The sequence below is a fragment of the Oryctolagus cuniculus genome, chromosome 2, assembly GCF_051225735.1.
Source record: "Oryctolagus cuniculus isolate XC-2025 breed Fujian yellow rabbit chromosome 2, ASM5122573v1, whole genome shotgun sequence".
NCBI lineage: Eukaryota > Metazoa > Chordata > Mammalia > Lagomorpha > Leporidae > Oryctolagus > Oryctolagus cuniculus.
In genome coordinates this window covers 108,499,559-108,517,565 of record NC_142868.1, presented here as the reverse complement: position 1 = coordinate 108,517,565, position 18,007 = coordinate 108,499,559, and the positions used below count along the sequence as shown (strand labels likewise).

Genomic DNA, 18,007 nt, shown 5'->3' with positions numbered 1-18,007 from the left:
TCTGATGTTCCTAGGTCCTCTTTGTGACCTTCGGGTGAATATTCAAAACCTTTGGATGTAGTGCTGTTATCTTTAAAAGTGGAACTAAAATAGTGCCCCTTCTCACCGTGAGGTATTGTAAAATAACTACTTCACAACTGCGTAAAGTGCTTGTGTTTAAAAAGCTGTGGACTGGTTTTGAAGTCTATCTGCATGCTGTTTTAAGACTTTTTGACAGCAGGAGTTAATTCAGTAATTAATTCAGTGGTGGAAATTGCAGTTCTAGAAGCATCTTTAATGTACATTCTCTTTGCATGTGAATAATTCCCATTGTATATCTTGTGTGCTCCAAATGTAACAATTAGGAAAATTCATTTATAAAAAAAGAACTCAGTTTCTTACTGCCTCTGTGTTGATTTTAGTCAAATTACTTCTTTTCTAATGGTACACTTGTTAGGATATATCATGGGGCTTCAACTTGAGTAGTAAAAAAATCAGAGTTACAAGCACTGTGAAGTCATCATTGGGTGATATTCCAGAAGACCCACACAGGAGAATATTTCCTTTTTCACATTGAATAGTGAGACATGATGTACACTGAATAGCAGATTGTATTCACAGACCAGTAGCAGAGGTCCACAATAGAAAGATGTCACTTGAAACTCTAAATGCATAGTAGAAACCTCTCTGAATTGTATTTATACTTATCTCATTTGATTTTGTAAATGCCAATGGCCAGAAAATTTAGAACGTTGTTATTTTAAAAAGCGATTTCCTGTGAGTTCTTTATCAAACACAAATTGTAAGTTACTGCCCTGGTATCTAAGATGATAATTACTGTTAGTTTGCTACTATTTATTTTATGTACCAAAATATAATTGACTTTCTTGTGCTGCCACCCCCCCATGAAGTGTTATTGTTTACCCTTCCTAAAATTGGAATTTCCATATGATTACTATAACCCAAACAGATTTTAGAGGGATACTGAAAATCATATTGCTCATGTTCTTGGAAGGATTTAGCTTCAGCATTTCTTTTCTGCAACCTGAGCATCTGGTATTTTCAAATTAGGCACCTTCTAAATTTGACTCATACATTATGGAAATCTGATGACACGAGGGGTGGATAGGCTTGCTTTGATTTTATGAAATATTAATCATAGCTGTGATTAATGATTCAGCATTTCACATCTGGGTTATTCCTGTCATATTTGAAATTACACTATTAAATACAGTATATAAACTTAGTGAAGGTGGGGTCATGCTAATTCTCCAGTGTCCCTTAAAAATTAAGTGGAAACTTCACAATATACCAGCAGCCACCAGCGATAATCTGTGATGTCGACAGTTCTGGCATATTTTATACCCTCAAGGATTTTTTTGATGTAAATTAGAACATATCTCTTCAGGGAGTTGAAGCTATAGAATCTGTGTTCCAGAGAACTGTTGTCTCTAACTAACCAAGGTAGAATCTCCAGAGTGGTTTTATTATGCAGAAGATAAAGCATAGAAGTGATGCACCAATCAAATGGCTTAGATGACTCGACTTTCAAAAATCATCCCGCACCCCTGCCAGCATTCTTGTCCGTTACACAGGTCAGGTCCTGGGCTAGGTACTTTTTACACATATTTTCCTATTTAGAGAAATGCAAGGAGTAGCTTAATGAGCATTGTGTAGTTTGATGGATTACAACCATCAAATTATAAGCATTTGCCTTAAATGAGTAGAATTTACCGTGTCTGAAATTTGACATGTATTTTCATGGGTTGTTTTCTCATGCACATTTTTTGCAGAGCATCTTACTTGCACCATTTATAAATTATTGCGGATCTAAATACAGTAATAGTAGGAAATGGCATGGTGAAAAAAATTATAAGAAAAATATAGACTTACAGTGAAAATTACCCAAAAGGTATTGGAAAATGATGGCAGCTTCAACTTGGGCTGGACACTTACCTACAAAGCAGGTTCATGATTGTTGTTATGGTTGCCTTGACTAGCAGAGGAGGGAGTCTCACTACTGTTGGCGTTCTGTTAGTTCAGATTTCCCTGCAGAAGGGGAAAGGTGTTTACGCTCTCTGACTTTTGCCCTCGTGGACCTCAGCACTCTGGACCAGACAGCTGGGAGCTTTCTGCCACTCCTTTACCACAGCACCTGATGATGGCTGCCGACAGGCTGTGGACAGGCTGTTCCGAGTGCACAGTGACAAGCTGTGTGCCAGTGGTGCGCACTGCACACGAGTAGCGAGGCAGCATTCTGTGGGGAGTTTTCTGTTTTACCTGTTTGGAGAATTTGAGAACTGCTTTCTCGAAACAGTTCTAGAACTGCATGGAAATTTTTCCGATGTACTAGCCAGTGGGAATCCCAACCCAGTATCTTAGTTTTCAAAAAGGAATTAAAAGTGCCCTAACCACCGTCAGCGAGGCTCACCAGTTCTTGGGAAACAAATTGTAAAATTTTGACTTAAATTGAAGAACAGTTCCCTGCTCTGTATGTGAATGGGTCACCATAGTTCTTGCTTTCTTTAAGTGGACTGTGTGTTTTTGTTTTAAATTGTCAGATACAGTCCTTTGCTGCTACAGACGATGGGTTTGAGCTAGGGGTATATTGTAGGAGCGGTCACACTTGTGTGTGCACTGGGATTGAATTACTCCATCTCCCCTTGGCTGTTGTGTTGAGCTAGGCCCTCTGTTGTTCTTGAACTTCAGTGTGCATCACTCGGAAGCACCATTAAACCTGGAAGCTACACCCACCCCAGCTGTTCCTCTGCAGCAAGTCAGGAGTGGAGCCTGGACATTTGCATTTCTTCTTTTCTTTTCAAGATTTATTTATTTATTTATTTGAGAGGCTGAGTTGGAGACAGAGCGATCTTCCATCTGCTGGTTCACTCCCCAGATGGCCGTAGTGGCTGGAGCTGAGCCAGTTCTAAGCCAGGAGTTTCTTCCTGGTCTCCCGTGTGAATGCAGGGTCCCTAGCATGTGGACCATCCTCCCCGTTGCTTTGCCAGGCACATTCGCAGGGAGCTGGGTTGGAAGTGGAGCAGCCAGGATTCAAACCGGTGCCCATATGGGATGCCTGTGGCCATGGCTTTACCTGCTACACCACAGCGCTGGCCCCTGATCATTTATATTTCTAACCACAGTTGTCTGTGTTGGCACTGTGTTCTGGAGACCGCACCTTGAGAATGACTGAGCGTGAATGATGAATTCACTCTCGGGTTGAGATGCTCATATTCCCTATTGGAAGTCTAGAGTGCTACTTTTTTTTTTTTTTTCTAAATCTTTGTCTTTCTCTGCTTCTTTTTCTTTCTAAACTATCACTTGTACCCTTAATGAAAAACAAAAAATACTCCAGGGTCTCAGCCATTGAGCTTTTATAACCTTACTCACCGAGCACTCCTGCCAGCGGAGTATGTCAGCTTTCTCATCTCTATTGCAGAATTTCAAAGACGCAGTCTTCACAGCCTTCCTTTTGATCGTTCGTTCTTTGCTTTTTAACATTTTTTCCCCAGTAAGACTGGATTCCTGAAGAGAGCACCCATGAATACGACAGTAATGGCAAAGGGATATCTTCCTACTCTTGGAACAGACTCTCAGGAACTTGGTGATGTGATGGGGCAGTAAAATCAGGAACCAAGAAGTTACCTTCCAAAACTTGAAATCATCAAGACTCTCTTAAAAAGATGCAGATTGGTACTGACATTGTGAACAGTAACACACCGTGTCCTCTGATTTTATGGTGTCGGAAGCTATCATGATTAACAGCAAAAGAAGTCATTTCAATAATCTCTAACTCATCCTTTTAAAGTGTCTGTTCATTAGGCATTGGTACAGTAGGTTATGTGTGAATTATAAATGAATATATACAAATGTACTAAGTGTGAGGGAATCTTCAAAAAATAACTATGCTCATTCAAAAATATTGGAGGCCATTGCATTATTGGGCTTGTTATAAATTCATTTTGCAGAAAATATATTCCAGGCCAGCGCTGCGGTTCACTAGGCTATTCCTCCGCCTGAGGTGCCGGCATCCCGAGTTCTAGTCCTGGTTGGGGCACCGCATGCTAGTCCCTGTTGCTCCTCTTCCAATCCAGCTCTCTGGTGTGGCCCGGGAGGGCAGTGGAGGATGGCCCAAGTGCTTGGGTCCCTGCCACCTGCATGGGAGACCAGGAGGAAGTACCCGGCTCCTGGCTTTGGATCGGTGCAGCGCCAGCCGTAGCGGCCATTAGGGGAGTGAACCAACAGAAGGAAGAACTTTCTCTCTGTCTCTCTCTCACTATAGACAGTCTCTCTCACTCACTGTCTAACTCTGCCTGGCAACAAAAAATATATATATATATATTCCAGTGATAACTCTACACTGCTGGATCATTGCTTGATACAAGTTCTAGCAAAATGACAAACTTTCTCCTATTTACATTGCAGTTTAACAAGTGACACACAGAGAATTAATAGGAAGAAATCAAAGAAAAATATGCAACTTTTTCAAAAATACAACCTGCATGTAATTTTTACATTAAATACTTACAAAAATTGTTATCTTAAATATTATATAGATGTCAAATATTAAGTACTTCAATTCTAAATACCACAGATTGTAACTTTCCTTAAGGAAAATTTTTTGTTCTGTTTGTGAAACTAAGGAAAATGGTCTGTAATTCTGACTTCAGGTTTTTTTTTAAACCACCCTCACTGAAGTGGAGTTGTAAAAATTTTATAGTTATTTTAAAATCAGTTAAAGTTAAGTGTGCTATGAAGTGGGATGCTCAATTTTCATTGAGATTACTCTACCATGCTTTAGCTGGGATGTGAAATAGTATTATTAAAGATCATTTTCAGTTTTATTTATTTATTCTGCAGCTACCTTCCTTGAGGAGACCACATTAGAAATAAGGAGCACTCACAGGAAAGAGTATGAAATATGTCATAAATAATAATTGCCACTCTCTTACTGTAGCATGTATATTTTATTTGCCACAGGAAGTGTATGGAAAGGTACTCCAGGTGGAAAAACACCAAAATCAGTTGCAAGTCAAAGGAGTGCTTCCAGAGAAAACCGAAATCAGGTGAGGTCTTTTCCTGCATTGAAACATATGTAAAATTTGAACTAAAGCATGCCACTTGTATTTTTATAAATACCTAGAGCCTAAAAGTTATTCAGTATATCAGCATTCACCATTAAAGTTAGGGTACAAATAATAAGCAGTATCTTTCTTTGGGGGGAAGCAGACGTTGAAGTTATTTATATGTTATTTCATCGCAGATTTATGTTTTAAATGTATTACCATTTTGCATTGTGAATTCCTATGTATATAGCTGCACATTTTTTTCAATATTTGCATGCTTTAGAATTCTTTTGTTATTTTGAAATTTGTGCCTCTGTTTGGCAAACTAGTCATGGATCAGATCCATCAACCGAAGCAACAGGTTTTAAATTCTGGCTACTTATTCACACATTTCCTCCTGTGTAAGACACAGATCTGTGAGTACACCTTGTGTAGGTTGTAAATGCATTCCTAGTGCTGTATTTGGATTTTAGTACTATTTTTAGACATTTGACAGGTTAACTTTTGTCCGTAACGTCTTCTTTGAAGTAAATTATATAAGCACAGTTTTAATCTTTAAGAAATCTGGTGTCTTCTGGGGCCAGTGCCTTGGCTCACTTGGTTAATCCTCTGCCTGTGGCGCCATATGGGCACCGGGTTCTTGTCCTGGTTGCTCCTCTTAGAGTCGAGCTCTCTGCTGTGGCCCAGGGAGGGCAGTGGAGGATGGCCCAAGTCCTTGGGCCCCTGTGCCCACATGGGAGATCCAGAGGAAGCACCTGGCTCCTGGCTTCGGATCGGTACAGCTCTGGCCATGGCAGCCATTTGGAGAGTGAATCAGCAGAAGGAAGACCTTTCTCTCTCTCTCTCACTGTCTATAACTGTCAAATAAAAAAAAAAAGAAAGAAATCTGGTGTCTTCTAATATCAGATGAGTTCTAGAATGTAATACTTAACTTTTCAAAGAACATTTGCTAGTGTAGAGATCTTTTCTAATGCGTACTGAGGGAGTGGAGTGTTTCTCAAGCATAGTTTACTTGGGGCACAGCTTACACCATGGCTTGGGACTCTCACGAGCCTGGTTCAAGTCCCTGCTAGCCTGTGCTTCAGATTCAGCTTCCTGCTAATTCATCTAGGGGCAGTGGACGATGGCCCAAGTACTCGGGTTCCTGCCACCCAAGTGGGAGACGTGGGTGGAGTTTTGGCTTCTGGCTTTGGCCTGACCTAGCCCTGGTTGTTGTAGGCATTTGGAGAGTGAACCAAAAAACGGAAGGTCTGTCGGTCTCTCTCTCTCTCGTGTACTAGATAATCTCATTCTTTCACATATATATGTGAGTATATGTGTATATAAAAATATAATCTGCCTTTGAAATAAATAAATGATCTTTTTTAAAGAATAATTTTACTTGAATGAAAATTTGTTTTTGAATCAAGAATTGCTACTATATTGTAGTATCTTTTGTGATATAACTCTAATTGCATGGTTAATTAAAGAGAGACTATATGTGATATTTTAACAGAGACCTGATTGGCAGCAGATGGCTGATTAAGGAGGAACTAGAAGAAATGTTAGTGGAAAAACTGTCAGATCAAGATGTGAGTAATTAATCTTTTTAATTTAAGGGGACCTGTGAAATAATAATGCAGACAATTGCGGTATTTAGGATCCTAATAGCAGTGTTCCTCAGACAATTTTCCTTTTTTAAATGCATTCACCACTGATTTCCTCCGTGGAAGACCTAGCCTGTGGTCAGGAAGGTGGCACGTTTGGGTCTCCACAGCCTCCATTTCTGAGTGCCCCTGTGTCGTCTGCCGGTCGTTCCTAGGATGTGCAGCAGATGCAATTTTTCCTCTCCTTCAGTGAGGTCCGTAGCTAATTTTGCAAGCACATGCGAGTGCAAGGAGCCATTGCAGGTTAAGTAGAGAAGGTTTGCAGCACATGGCTACCTCGGTGCAGTGTGTCGCTTCCTGGCTTTCCTCGCGTGCCGTATCAGAAGTCAGAAGTTTTCCTCTTGGGATCTCCAGACCACCTGTATCAGAATCGTTGGATCGCTGGTTAGAAATTGCAGTATCCTAAGCCTCATCCCCCAGCTTGGCACAAAACCTCTAGGAAGCCTTTTTAACCGGCTCCCCATGTGAATCGTATACCCAAAGGTTATGACCTCCGCTTTAGGTCTTAATTGTGTCCTTGCTGTGTTAAGTGTTCCATTGTAGCTCTGTGTCACCGGAAGTTGAATGTCTTAAATAGTTTGATGTTCTAATTTGGATGGCTTTCTAGAAGATCTGAATGTAGCTAATTTCACAGATTGATCCAAGAAGGACGTTTTCTTCCATGGCAGTAGCTAGCATTGTTAGTGCCTTGCTACCGTGTAGATTTTAAGGTGTGCGTACTTCAGTTGCTCTTTTTCTCATGTACCATATTGAAGAAATTAATGATTTGGAAAAGTTGCAATTTGCGTAAACAAGGTGTTGCCCATTTGCTTAGTGGTAGATCTGGAGTTCATTTCTGATATCATAATTGCCAGGTATTAATACACTTGAATCTAACTGAAAAATCCCTTTACTTCTTCATGAATGTGTCATTTCATTGTTCCCTGTTTTCTGGCTGCTTTGATTTTTATAACTCAAGTTTGAGTTTGGTTTTTTTTTTTTTTTTCCATTTTGGATATATCCCAAGGCATTTAATAGGGAAAACAAAATAAAAAGTTGCATATGCAACTAGGAAAACAAAACAAATAAATTGCATATGATTATCTAATACACCATCTGGGTACTAGACGTTAGAAGAAATCCTGAGGTTCTTGCCTGGTATCAGGATGATGGAGGTGGGGGTAGTTAGTGACTTCTTAAACCTTAAACCCCATCCTCAAGTAAGGCCGGTCATACCAGTAGCAGCCCTTTGTAGGTTCAGCCGTAGGTTCACCGAGAATGAGAATGAGATAGGGTTCAGAGACTGGCTGAGAACAAAGAATTTAGGCCAGTGCCTGGAGGGGAAAAAAGGGGAGTTCTGAGGCCATGGGTTCATTTCTCCTCAGAAAATTGCCTGTTCTTTTATTGTTAGACCACACAAAGCAGTATTTGAAGCAGTTAGCCTAGCATTAATCTTATTGGTGAGATTTTTACATATTTCCAAATAGTAACTGCAGATTTACACTGTAAAGGCAGTTGTAACAAAGATGAGTATGATATTAGGATTGTTAAAAAACAAAGTTACAGAAAACTGGTTTTCACAATCCATATTAACTAAAGATCTCAAGTACTAGTTGTTTCCTTCTCCATAAACACTTTAGAATGATTATTCTGGCTTCTAATTTTAAGGGGTTAATACCAAGTTGTTTACTCTCTAATCACATGTTCAAGAACTATTAGAAAAAATGCACAGAGTAGCAAGGATAATTTATTTCAAGAGGTTGCCCTTTAAGTCAAGTATCTCTTGAATTTTTAAATAGCTTGATTGTTCGGTTTTAAAGGAAATCATAAACATTAAAGTAACACAGCTTGAACAGCCAAAGATATATTTGCCAAATGTATTATGAAATATAATTTAAGAGGTACATTTTCTCAAAAATCAAACTCCTTCCATTTTACTATACATAACTGGGAATTATTTATCAGGCTCCTCTTGATACAGTACTAATAAAAGAGTAGAAATTGCACTTGAAGATCATCTAAATATTTTTTGAAAGTGAATTTAAATCTCAGTTTCTTAATCATACTACAGAGAAATTGATTTTTCTTTGAATGATAAGTCTCTTTGTTTCTCAAAAGAAAAGAGTCAGCCCTGAAGACGCTTGAGGAAAGTGATGCATCTGCATGCTGTTTTAAAAGCAGCGTGAAGATGCAGAAGTGTCAGCCTGTCAAAATTCATCAAGAAAAGCAGCATTGGAAAGATCAAGTATATAAAAATAGAAAAAATGTAGCAAATGCAATTACACTTGCATCTTCTAATGAATTTTTATTGTCCGCAGTACACGCAGTTCATTCGACTGCTAGAAAAGTTGTTGGCGCTGCAGTGTGGTCCTGCGGAAGAAGAATTTGTGCAGAGGTTTCGCAGACGGGTCCCTACTCAGTCGCAGCAGCAGCTGAGTGAACCCGTGCAGTATGACGAGCGAGGGGTGGCCTTCAGCGCCTGCGAAGGTAACGGCCTCCGTGCAGAGTCAGTTCCGGGACGAGGGGAACCGCAGTTGTTTGTGTTTGCTGTCACGCTCTGCGGTCCCTGCCTCGGACTGTTTGTTTATTTTTGTACCCCCACACTGGACTCCCTAATTTTTAAGATTCTACTGAAGTTATAAAGAAAAGGACCTTATAATGTTCCAAGAAAAAAATTCAGATACATACCCGCACAGGCATACTAACACTTTTTATTTTTGTATCTCTATATTAAATCCTTTTATTTTTACATCTTCAACTGGTTAAAATCATTAAAATATTGACAGTAATAGCTTATTCGGTGAATCTGTCCGATGCTCAAATTGTGTAAAGTGAAAACTTGAGGTCCTTAGTTCACATTCTCCTTGTATTTATCAAAGACATTTGACGTAGTCCATCTTTTAAGAATTGACCTATTATTGAATCATACATTTGCAGCCCTCAAAAAATTTAACGTTATTCCTTTGTCATTTTCAGCTGCTGTTTTCAAAGAAATGTGACCTTTCCTAAGGATTCTTTTACATTTCTACCAGTTATATTTTTGTCATATTTTCACACTTTAAAATTATATTAGATGTATTATTATTTGTAAAAGAAGAGCCCTATGCAAATTGGTGGGAGATTTCTAAAAGTTAAGGTAGATGAATATGAGTTTGTCAGTGTTGAAACTAATGTAAAATCATTGTAGCACTCCTGAAATGGATTTGAAGGAGAAAATTACCCCGCAGCAAGCTTTGTTAATCTGTTGTGGTGTGGTTTACCTGTTTGATTTTTACCTTGTGACAGTCACAGAAATCTCCTGTGTGTAGTGTTGTGTATTACCTCTCTGAGAAGACACATTTTAATGTAGTTCTACCTGTCTCAAAGCACTGGTCTTCAAGTTCTTTACTAATTGGAATTTTACCTTTTTAAGGTAAAAGAAAGAGTGCAAGAGCAGAGGCGGTTGTTTATGAGCAAGGAAGTGGAAGAATCACGGTGAATGGAATTGATTATCTGCTTTACTTTCCGGTCTTACAAGACAGGTTCGGTTTTGATTTTGTGTGATTTTTGATTCTAAGGAAAATATATTTTATGGTACCTCATGATCCATTAAGAAGACTTGTGATTTTTTTTTAATTCTATTTGTCTGAATGATTATTTCTCTTTACAAATATAGAGCTACCTAAATAGAAGTTATTGCTATTTTTTTCATAGTGTTTTCCAGAATTTTGAAAAAGGGTATCTAGAATTCCTCATTGATTGATTCTTAGTCCTCTTTCCATCAGATCCTACTGGAATTTGAATAGTCTTAGATATATCTTATGTTCTGAAATGCAGACTATGCCAAAATATAAGAAAAGTAGGTTTCCACCTTCTAGTTTGGGGGCTGGGGCCAAGGGAGAGAGGAGGTGCCACAAACATCAACTACCAGGTGGGCAAAAAGTATGAGTAGATGGCTTGTGGTTTGTGTTTATTTTCTTGGTCATAAATATTAGAAAAAGTCTTCTTTACAACTTTGAATTTTTTTCTCTATTCAGAGGAAGTCGATTGCATATATATTGAGCCAGCCAAGAATCCTGACATTTATAGGTTGAAATAAGAGCTCAGTCAGGCTTTGCTTAGTTCCCCGTGGTAAATATGGCAGTTGTATCTTTTTAACTTTGTATCCCATGGAGAAATAGTCATTAATCATAAATAGATATTACAGTTCTTCTAATCCTCTAAATATCCTCATCTTAGAGCTCTCTGTGAGTCACTGTATAAAGGCCTCTTCTTGAGACGATTATTATTTTTCCAGTAGTTACTGTCATTATCCACAAGTAACAGAAGTTCCGTATGATTAGTTCCTCCCTTCCTAATCCCTCTCCTGTTTCCTGAATGTGTTGTGGTATTTAAGGTCAAAAGGGCTAAAGCTCTTCTGATCCCAACGCTTATGTAAGGGAAAGAGGACTCCTCTAATGTAGTATGAGCTTCTGGACAGAATAATTACTTCAGGAAATGTATGTTTATTTTATTTGTGTGTGCCTGTGTCAAGAAGTAGCCCACTCTTAACTCTATTTAATGTGAATTAAACTAATTCTGCCATCATTCTCACAATGAAAGGGATGGAGGAAGCTTGTATTTCCCTTAGGAAAAGCCAGAGCAAGACCCAGTCCACATTGGGAACTGCCAGGAGGAATGGCATTTGACTGATAACCTGTCTATTCATTTGTATTCAGATGTGACTTCTGATGATTTAAAAGCAAGTCTCAATTATGGCTTGATCTCACAATTAAATTATAGCCTCAGCTCTTGCTCTTCATTTTGAATTCTGTAGGCATTACTGAGGACCGTGTGTGAGGCTGGTGTTGTTCTGGGCCTAGGATACCATTGCTGTGGTTAAGGAATATCTGTTGTCTTGCTGGGAATGGGCACCCACCCCCTCTCATCGTCTTTAAGGATGTGTGGGGACTTAAGGGACCTTGGTACCCTGGGCTGGCCTTGCCTCTTGCATAAGCTGCTCCGGAGCTTACAAAGGCAGCTTGAAGTGACTCCTGACCAGAGAACCAGGAATTGAGGATCTTCTTTCTGATTCTATTTCTTAGCTGTGTGACCTTAGCCGTAATGCTTAAAGGTCACTTCCTTAACTGGTAGGAGGGAGTTGAACTTGATGATCTCTAAGATGATTGCCTCATAGTCTGTGGAGCTGCTTACTTACCTTTCCAAGGTTGTCTGTGGAGCTGCTTACTTACCTTTCCAAGGTTGTCTTTTTTTTTTTTTTAATTTATTTATTTGAGAGGCAGAGAGTTAGAGAAAGGGAGAGGTAGAGGTCTTGCATCTCTGGTTTGCTCCGCAAGTGGCCACAATGGCCAGAGTTGGGCCAATCCAGAGCCGGGAGCCAGAAGCTTCTTCTGGGCTCCCATGCATTTGCAGGGGCCCAAGCACTCAGACTTTTTCTGCTGCTTTCCCAGGCCGTCAGCAGAGAGCTGGATCAGAAGTGGAGCAGCCAGGACAGGAACCAGCACCTATATGGGATGCTGGCACTGCAGGCGGAGGCTTAACCTGCTACACCACCATGCTGGCGGGGACTTTTTTAAAAACATAAACACAAGCCAGGCATTGGGAGTAGAAGCTGTGTTGGCTTCCTGGTGTTCCTGGGAATTTTTTATTCATTCATTCATGCATTCATTCATCCATTCACTTAGCAACAAGCATATTGCCATATACTTGGTACTGTGGGATACAAAGATTGATAACCTTTGTGATCTGGAAAAGCCTTTGCTTTGTTAGGCAACTCTTAATTGAGTATGTCTGCCTAAAGAGATAGATTCCTCACACAAGACTAATCATGGAACAGGGAGACAAGGTTAGCATTTTAAACAACTATAGAAAAATAGAAGAATGTGTAATTGTATATTTAATTACATGCTATAAAGTGGGTCCCCTAGGAATAGCATTCAGAGAAGATATAAATGAGAAAATTTTTTTTAAAATAATAATATTTATTCAGGGGCTGCTGTTTAGCCTAGTAGTTAAGACACCCACATCCCACAATTGAGTTGCCTGAGTTTGACACCCAGTTCTGGCTTCCAACTCCAGCTTCCTGCTAATATAGACACTAGGGGGCGGGGAGGGGGGCACTCAAGTAACTGTTCCCGCCACCCTCATGGCAGACCTGAATGGAGTTCTCAGCTCCCGGCTTTAGCTTGGCCCAGCCCTGGCCATTGCAGACATTTGAGGAATGAGCTGGATGGGGTAGCTGTTCTCTCTGTGTACTGCCCCTCCCCGCCCCACCCCGTTCTCTCTCACTGAGGTTCTCTGTCTCAAATGAATAAATAAAACTTCAAAACACAGGAATGCTGATTCGTATGGCAGATACTGTTCTTTTAACTCAGGATTTCATGTGAGGTTCCTGAAAGGAGAAAAGTTGAATTGTGAAATATTTTCGTTCTGTGTAATTATTTTTGCATGTGCTGTTTGTAGTCCAGTGTAATTAAAATGGATAGTAGGTGCTGGTGCTGTGGCACAGTAGGTTAATCCTCCACCTGTGGCACCGGCCTCCCATATGGGTGCCGGTTCAAGTCCCGGCTGCTCCTCTTCCCATCCAGCTCTCTGCTATGGCCTGGGAAAGCAGTAGAAGATGGCCTAAGTCCTTGGGTCCCTACACCCAAGCGGGAGACCAGGAGGAAGCTCCTGGCTCCTGGCTTCAGATCAGCGCAGCTCCGGCCATTACAGCCATTTGGGGAGTGAACCAACAGAAGGAAGACCTTTCTCTCTGTTTCTTCCTCTCACTGTTTGTAACTCTACCTCTCAAATAAATAAATAAAATCTTAAAAAAGAAATGGATAGCAATATAACCACCATTTTCAGTTGTGAGTCTTTTAATATTTTTCACCTATTCACGATTTTTTTCTTATACCACAGTGTTTTTCACCAACGTCCCAGACTCTCCTGAATGAACGCTTCTCGTCTTCAGCTCCATGGCTCCATTATTCTGATATTCTCTCTAGCAGTTAAATTATGAAATTTTTTTTCTGAATTTTAGCCTAAATTTCTTTATTTGTATAAGCATTTCTTAGAGAATCTTAAAATTTTGGGGATTAAGACAGAAAAGTGTGTAAGCTGCCGAACAAATGGTTGTCCAGGGGCCTCCTGCAATCTCACTTCCATTACTGACCTCACCCGGCGGTTGGAGGCGCTGCAGAGACCTCCTGTGTACACATGGGAAGCTCATAGATTCCGAAGGGCACTGGGTAGTTGTTAGTTTATATGTGCACACTGAATCCTGAGAAGTTACACTCAGTGGACTGATGGAGTTCTCTGCCTTGAAGGCTTCTTTACAAGGTTATTTCAAGCTTTGCGAGTATAGAAGGGATCAGCACATGGGAAGACAGGGGCCCTTGCTGTGTATATAGCACACTGCTGTATCCTTAGCTATGCTCCTGAATGTCAGAAAGCTCAGTGTTTCTATATGTTGGTGTAATCGATTGAGAAAAAAGCATGAAAAATTTAACATTGACCTGCATAGTATGTTTTTGTTTCTGTAATATTAAGGATGGCAGAGATTGATGACACTGTATCTCTCTAGTGTACTTAGCCACATTTACTTGTTGATGTGCTTCAGAGAGCAGTTGATGTTCCCATTTCACTTCCTTGACCGCCTGGGAAAACATGATGTGACCTGCACGGTCTCAGGGGGCGGGAGATCGTCACAGGCTGGAGCAATACGCCTGGCGATGGCGAGAGCCCTGTGCAGCTTCGTCTCCGAGAAAGAGGTGGAGTGGATGCGACAAGGTAATGGGCCCGGGGGGAAGGGCCTGGTGTCCTGATACTTCCTACAGGTACCTACCTGATTCGTGTCCTTGTGATCTGAAATCAGTGAGAGCATCCCTACATGCGTAGCATTGCATCTTGCTGGCTGCTCTTGATAGGCTACAACCATAGTGTATTTTTCAGGTTGGATTGCTACCAGGTGAGCATGGATTAGAAAAAGAAGTGGAGGGTACTCCCAGGAATGATTACTCGAACCTTGCTGAAATGCCCAGTCCAACGGCCATGGAAGCTTCTTTTGGCCTTCGTGCATAACCTTCTGGGCAGCTTAACAGCCACTTAGTTCAGTTGTGTTTAAGAAACAAACTGGTTGTTTCTGTTTTATCATAGAAACTTGTAATCATTATTTGGTTAATGATAAAGCCCTTAGGTATTTTTTTTTCCAAAGTTACTGGATTTTTTCACTTTTTCCTATATGATGCTAGTTTGATTTTCTTTTTCTTTTACTCTACTCTGTATGATCCTGTTACTTGGTCATGAATCCAGGAGTCTCTGTGCAGTATGAGAAAGAATCTGTACCGCTTTAACACTTTTTAAAGAATATTTGAGAGACAGAGTGACAGGCAGACTGACAGCTCCCGTCCGCTGGTCCACTCCACAGATGACCACAACTGTAAGGATAGGTTGGGAACCAAAGATGGGAACCAGAAATGCAACCCAGGTCTCCCACTTGTGTAGTTACCTAATACAGCCCAGTTACCTGAGCCATCACCACTGCTTCCCAGGGTCTCTGCTGTCAGGAAAGTGGAGTCCGGAGCCAGAGCCATGAACCAGGCCCACACACCCTGATGTGGGCCACGGGCGTCTTACCCACTAGTCCAAATGCCTGTGTCTGTTGGAATGTTTATAATACATCAGGGAGGTCCAAACTAATGATAGTCTTCACACTGTTTATGAAAGGGAGACAGTGCTGTGTGTGCTGCAGACCAGCTGTGTAGCCCTGAGCACATCTGACCACTTCCACACCTCAGTCTGTAGTTCCTCTGGCCTCCGAACTCCCTGCCCTCCAGCACCAGCCCCAAGGGCTCCATGTAAAGCACTGCCTGTGGCTTACACTGTGTAAGGTTTGGTTTGTTTTGTTTTTTCTTCTTCTTCCCTTTAAACAGATTCATCTGTTTATTTGAAATCGGAGTTACAGAGAGAGATCCACTGATTGACTTCCTAGATGGCGGCAATGGCCAGGACTGAGCCAAGCCAGAGCCGGGAGCCGGGAGCTTTATCTTGGTCTCCCACATGGGTAGCAGGCATGCATACTTGGGCCCACTTGGGCCATCCTCTGCTGCTTTCCCCAGGCCGTTAGCAGGGAGCTGGATCAAGTGGAGTAGCTGGTACGTGAACTAGCACCCGTACGGCATACCGGCATCCCAGGCAGTGGCTTTACCTGCTGTGTCACCACACCAACCGCTATGTAAGTTTTTAAGTGTCTTAAAAATCCATTTACGGGGCCAGCAGTGTGGCATCCCAAATGGATGCCAGTTTGTGTACCAGCCTCTCCACTGTCTATCCAGCTCCCTGCTAATGGCCTGAGAAAAGCAGCAGAAGACAGTCCAAGTGCTTGAGCTCCTGCTACACATGGGAGACCTTGGAGGGGCTCCTGGCTTCAGCCTGGCCCAGTGCTGGCCGTTGCAGCCATCTGGGGAGTGAACCAGGGGATGGAAGGGCTCTTCTTCTCTCTCTCTCTCTCTCTTTAACTCTGACTTTCAAACAAATCAATGTTTTTTAAAAAGTCCATTTACTTATCAATAATATGCCATTAGATGGGATTCATATTTGGTCATAAAATACTTTCATAGGACCTAAATTAACGATTCTAGTTTGAGCTACTGTGCATATCTGAAAGTAATAATCCATAATTACTTAAAATTCAAACTAAGTTAGGACTTGTCTGTATTTTGCCTGAAATATTGTTTTATCCTATGCATGCCTTTTAAGTAACTGCAAAAGTTTATGAGGCTGTAATGAGCAATTACAGTTTTTTCTTTGCTCTTAAGCCATTAGAAAATCCCTAATAAAATAACTAATCTGTATAAGAGAAATGCTGGATGGTTAATTTATAAGAACAGTTAAACAGCTTTCTCTTCAGCAGAATTCTCAGAATCTATGGTCTTTTCTAACATTCTGTGGCCCCAGCCACTAATGCTGAGCTTCCACTTAGACCATCTGGTAAGTCACTCTTAGTGACTCTGTAATTCCCCAAAACAGAATTCCCCCTAACACTTAGAAGCAGAAGCATCCAATTTAAACTGACTTTATTATTCTAGAATAAACTATTTATGCTGAGAATACAGTTTTAAAATTGACTTTTTAGATTCCAAATACCAAGGACTATTACTACACAACTTAGGAGTAAAAATAGTTCCTTTTCTCAAATATGTTTGACAGGGCCTGTTTGTTATATACTCGTATAGACACAGTTGTCTGGATATGTACGTTCCTGTGGCGTGTAGATTCGTGTATATCTTCGGTGTCTCTCTGCTTCCCTATACCTCACCATGTAATAGATTTTCTGCTCCACGTCTTGTCCTCATTAAAGCACTCGCCTCTGTAATACTAAGTATGCGAGGTTAGTCCCATTGCAGTGAATGGTGACTGCCCACAGAAGAACAGCTTAATCTTAAATTGAACAAGCTTGAAATCTAAAAGAGAGTCATCATTCTCACAGGATTAGGAGAGCAGACCCAGGGAACGAAGCCGGGGTCTGTGTGAGAGGCTGGGAAGTACCGTGAAGGGGTGGGAGCAGACTGGTGCTGTGAGATTTATCACCGGCTCGTACCTCACCACAGGTCTGGTTGTGCTCCTGGAGCTTTTTCCCGACAGGTGCCCAGAGATTCCTGCTGTCCGCCTGCTTTCCTGCCGGGCAGCCCGAGTTGGCCCCAGTTCATAAAGGCTTCTCTCTTTGTGCTGCAGCTGGACTGCTTACTGCTGATCCACGCGTCCGAGAACGGAAGAAGCCGGGCCAAGAGGGAGCCCGCAGAAAGTTTACCTGGAAGAAGCGCTGAGGGGGTTTGCTCGGGCAAGGAGACGGGAAGCTGGGTCCGTGCCTGGCGTGGGGCAGACACACTGGCCAGCCGAGGGCAGCACCGTCGGGAATGGTTTGCACTTGTGAGATGATTTATTTTTAAATGCTAATTGTGAAGGTGATACCTTTAAATATTAAAAAAGAAAAAGTTAGCCTCATTCTGCTTGATTTTTTTTAAAACTGTATTAAATGATAGTTTCGGAAACAGAATCGGGCCTCAAAGGGTGGCAGCGCTGATGGAGAGGCAGCAGGTGGCCACAGAGAGGAAGACGACTTCGGGGAATGTGCAGGGACCCACAGCTGGCAGGCTGGATGGAGTTCCTGGCTTTTGGCCTGGCAAGGGCTTGGCTCTTTCCAAAGATCTCTCCCTCTCTCTGTCACTCTGCCTTTCAAATAAAGAAACAAACCATTTCTAAATTTACTTTTTTTTTTATTTACTTGATTTATTTGACGATCAGAACAACAGGGAAAGGGAGAGACAGAGATCTTCCATCCGTGGGTTCACTCTCCAAATGGCCGCAACAGCCAGG

General features: G+C 41.3%; 1 protein-coding gene across 1 annotated transcript in view; it reads left to right on the top strand.

Moving 5' to 3' along the window:
- Positions 1-17,635, top strand: part of MRPS9 (mitochondrial ribosomal protein S9) — an 83,019-nt gene extending 65,384 nt beyond the window's left edge. The window contains exons 6-11 of the mRNA XM_002709815.6: positions 4,960-5,045; positions 6,541-6,616; positions 8,989-9,157; positions 10,083-10,191; positions 14,253-14,422; positions 17,366-17,635. Coding sequence (XP_002709861.3) covers positions 4,960-5,045; positions 6,541-6,616; positions 8,989-9,157; positions 10,083-10,191; positions 14,253-14,422; positions 17,366-17,457 — 702 coding nt within the window. The 3' untranslated portion in view covers positions 17,458-17,635. The remainder of the gene's footprint in view (positions 1-4,959; positions 5,046-6,540; positions 6,617-8,988; positions 9,158-10,082; positions 10,192-14,252; positions 14,423-17,365) is intronic.
- Positions 17,636-18,007: the final 372 nt, after the last annotated feature.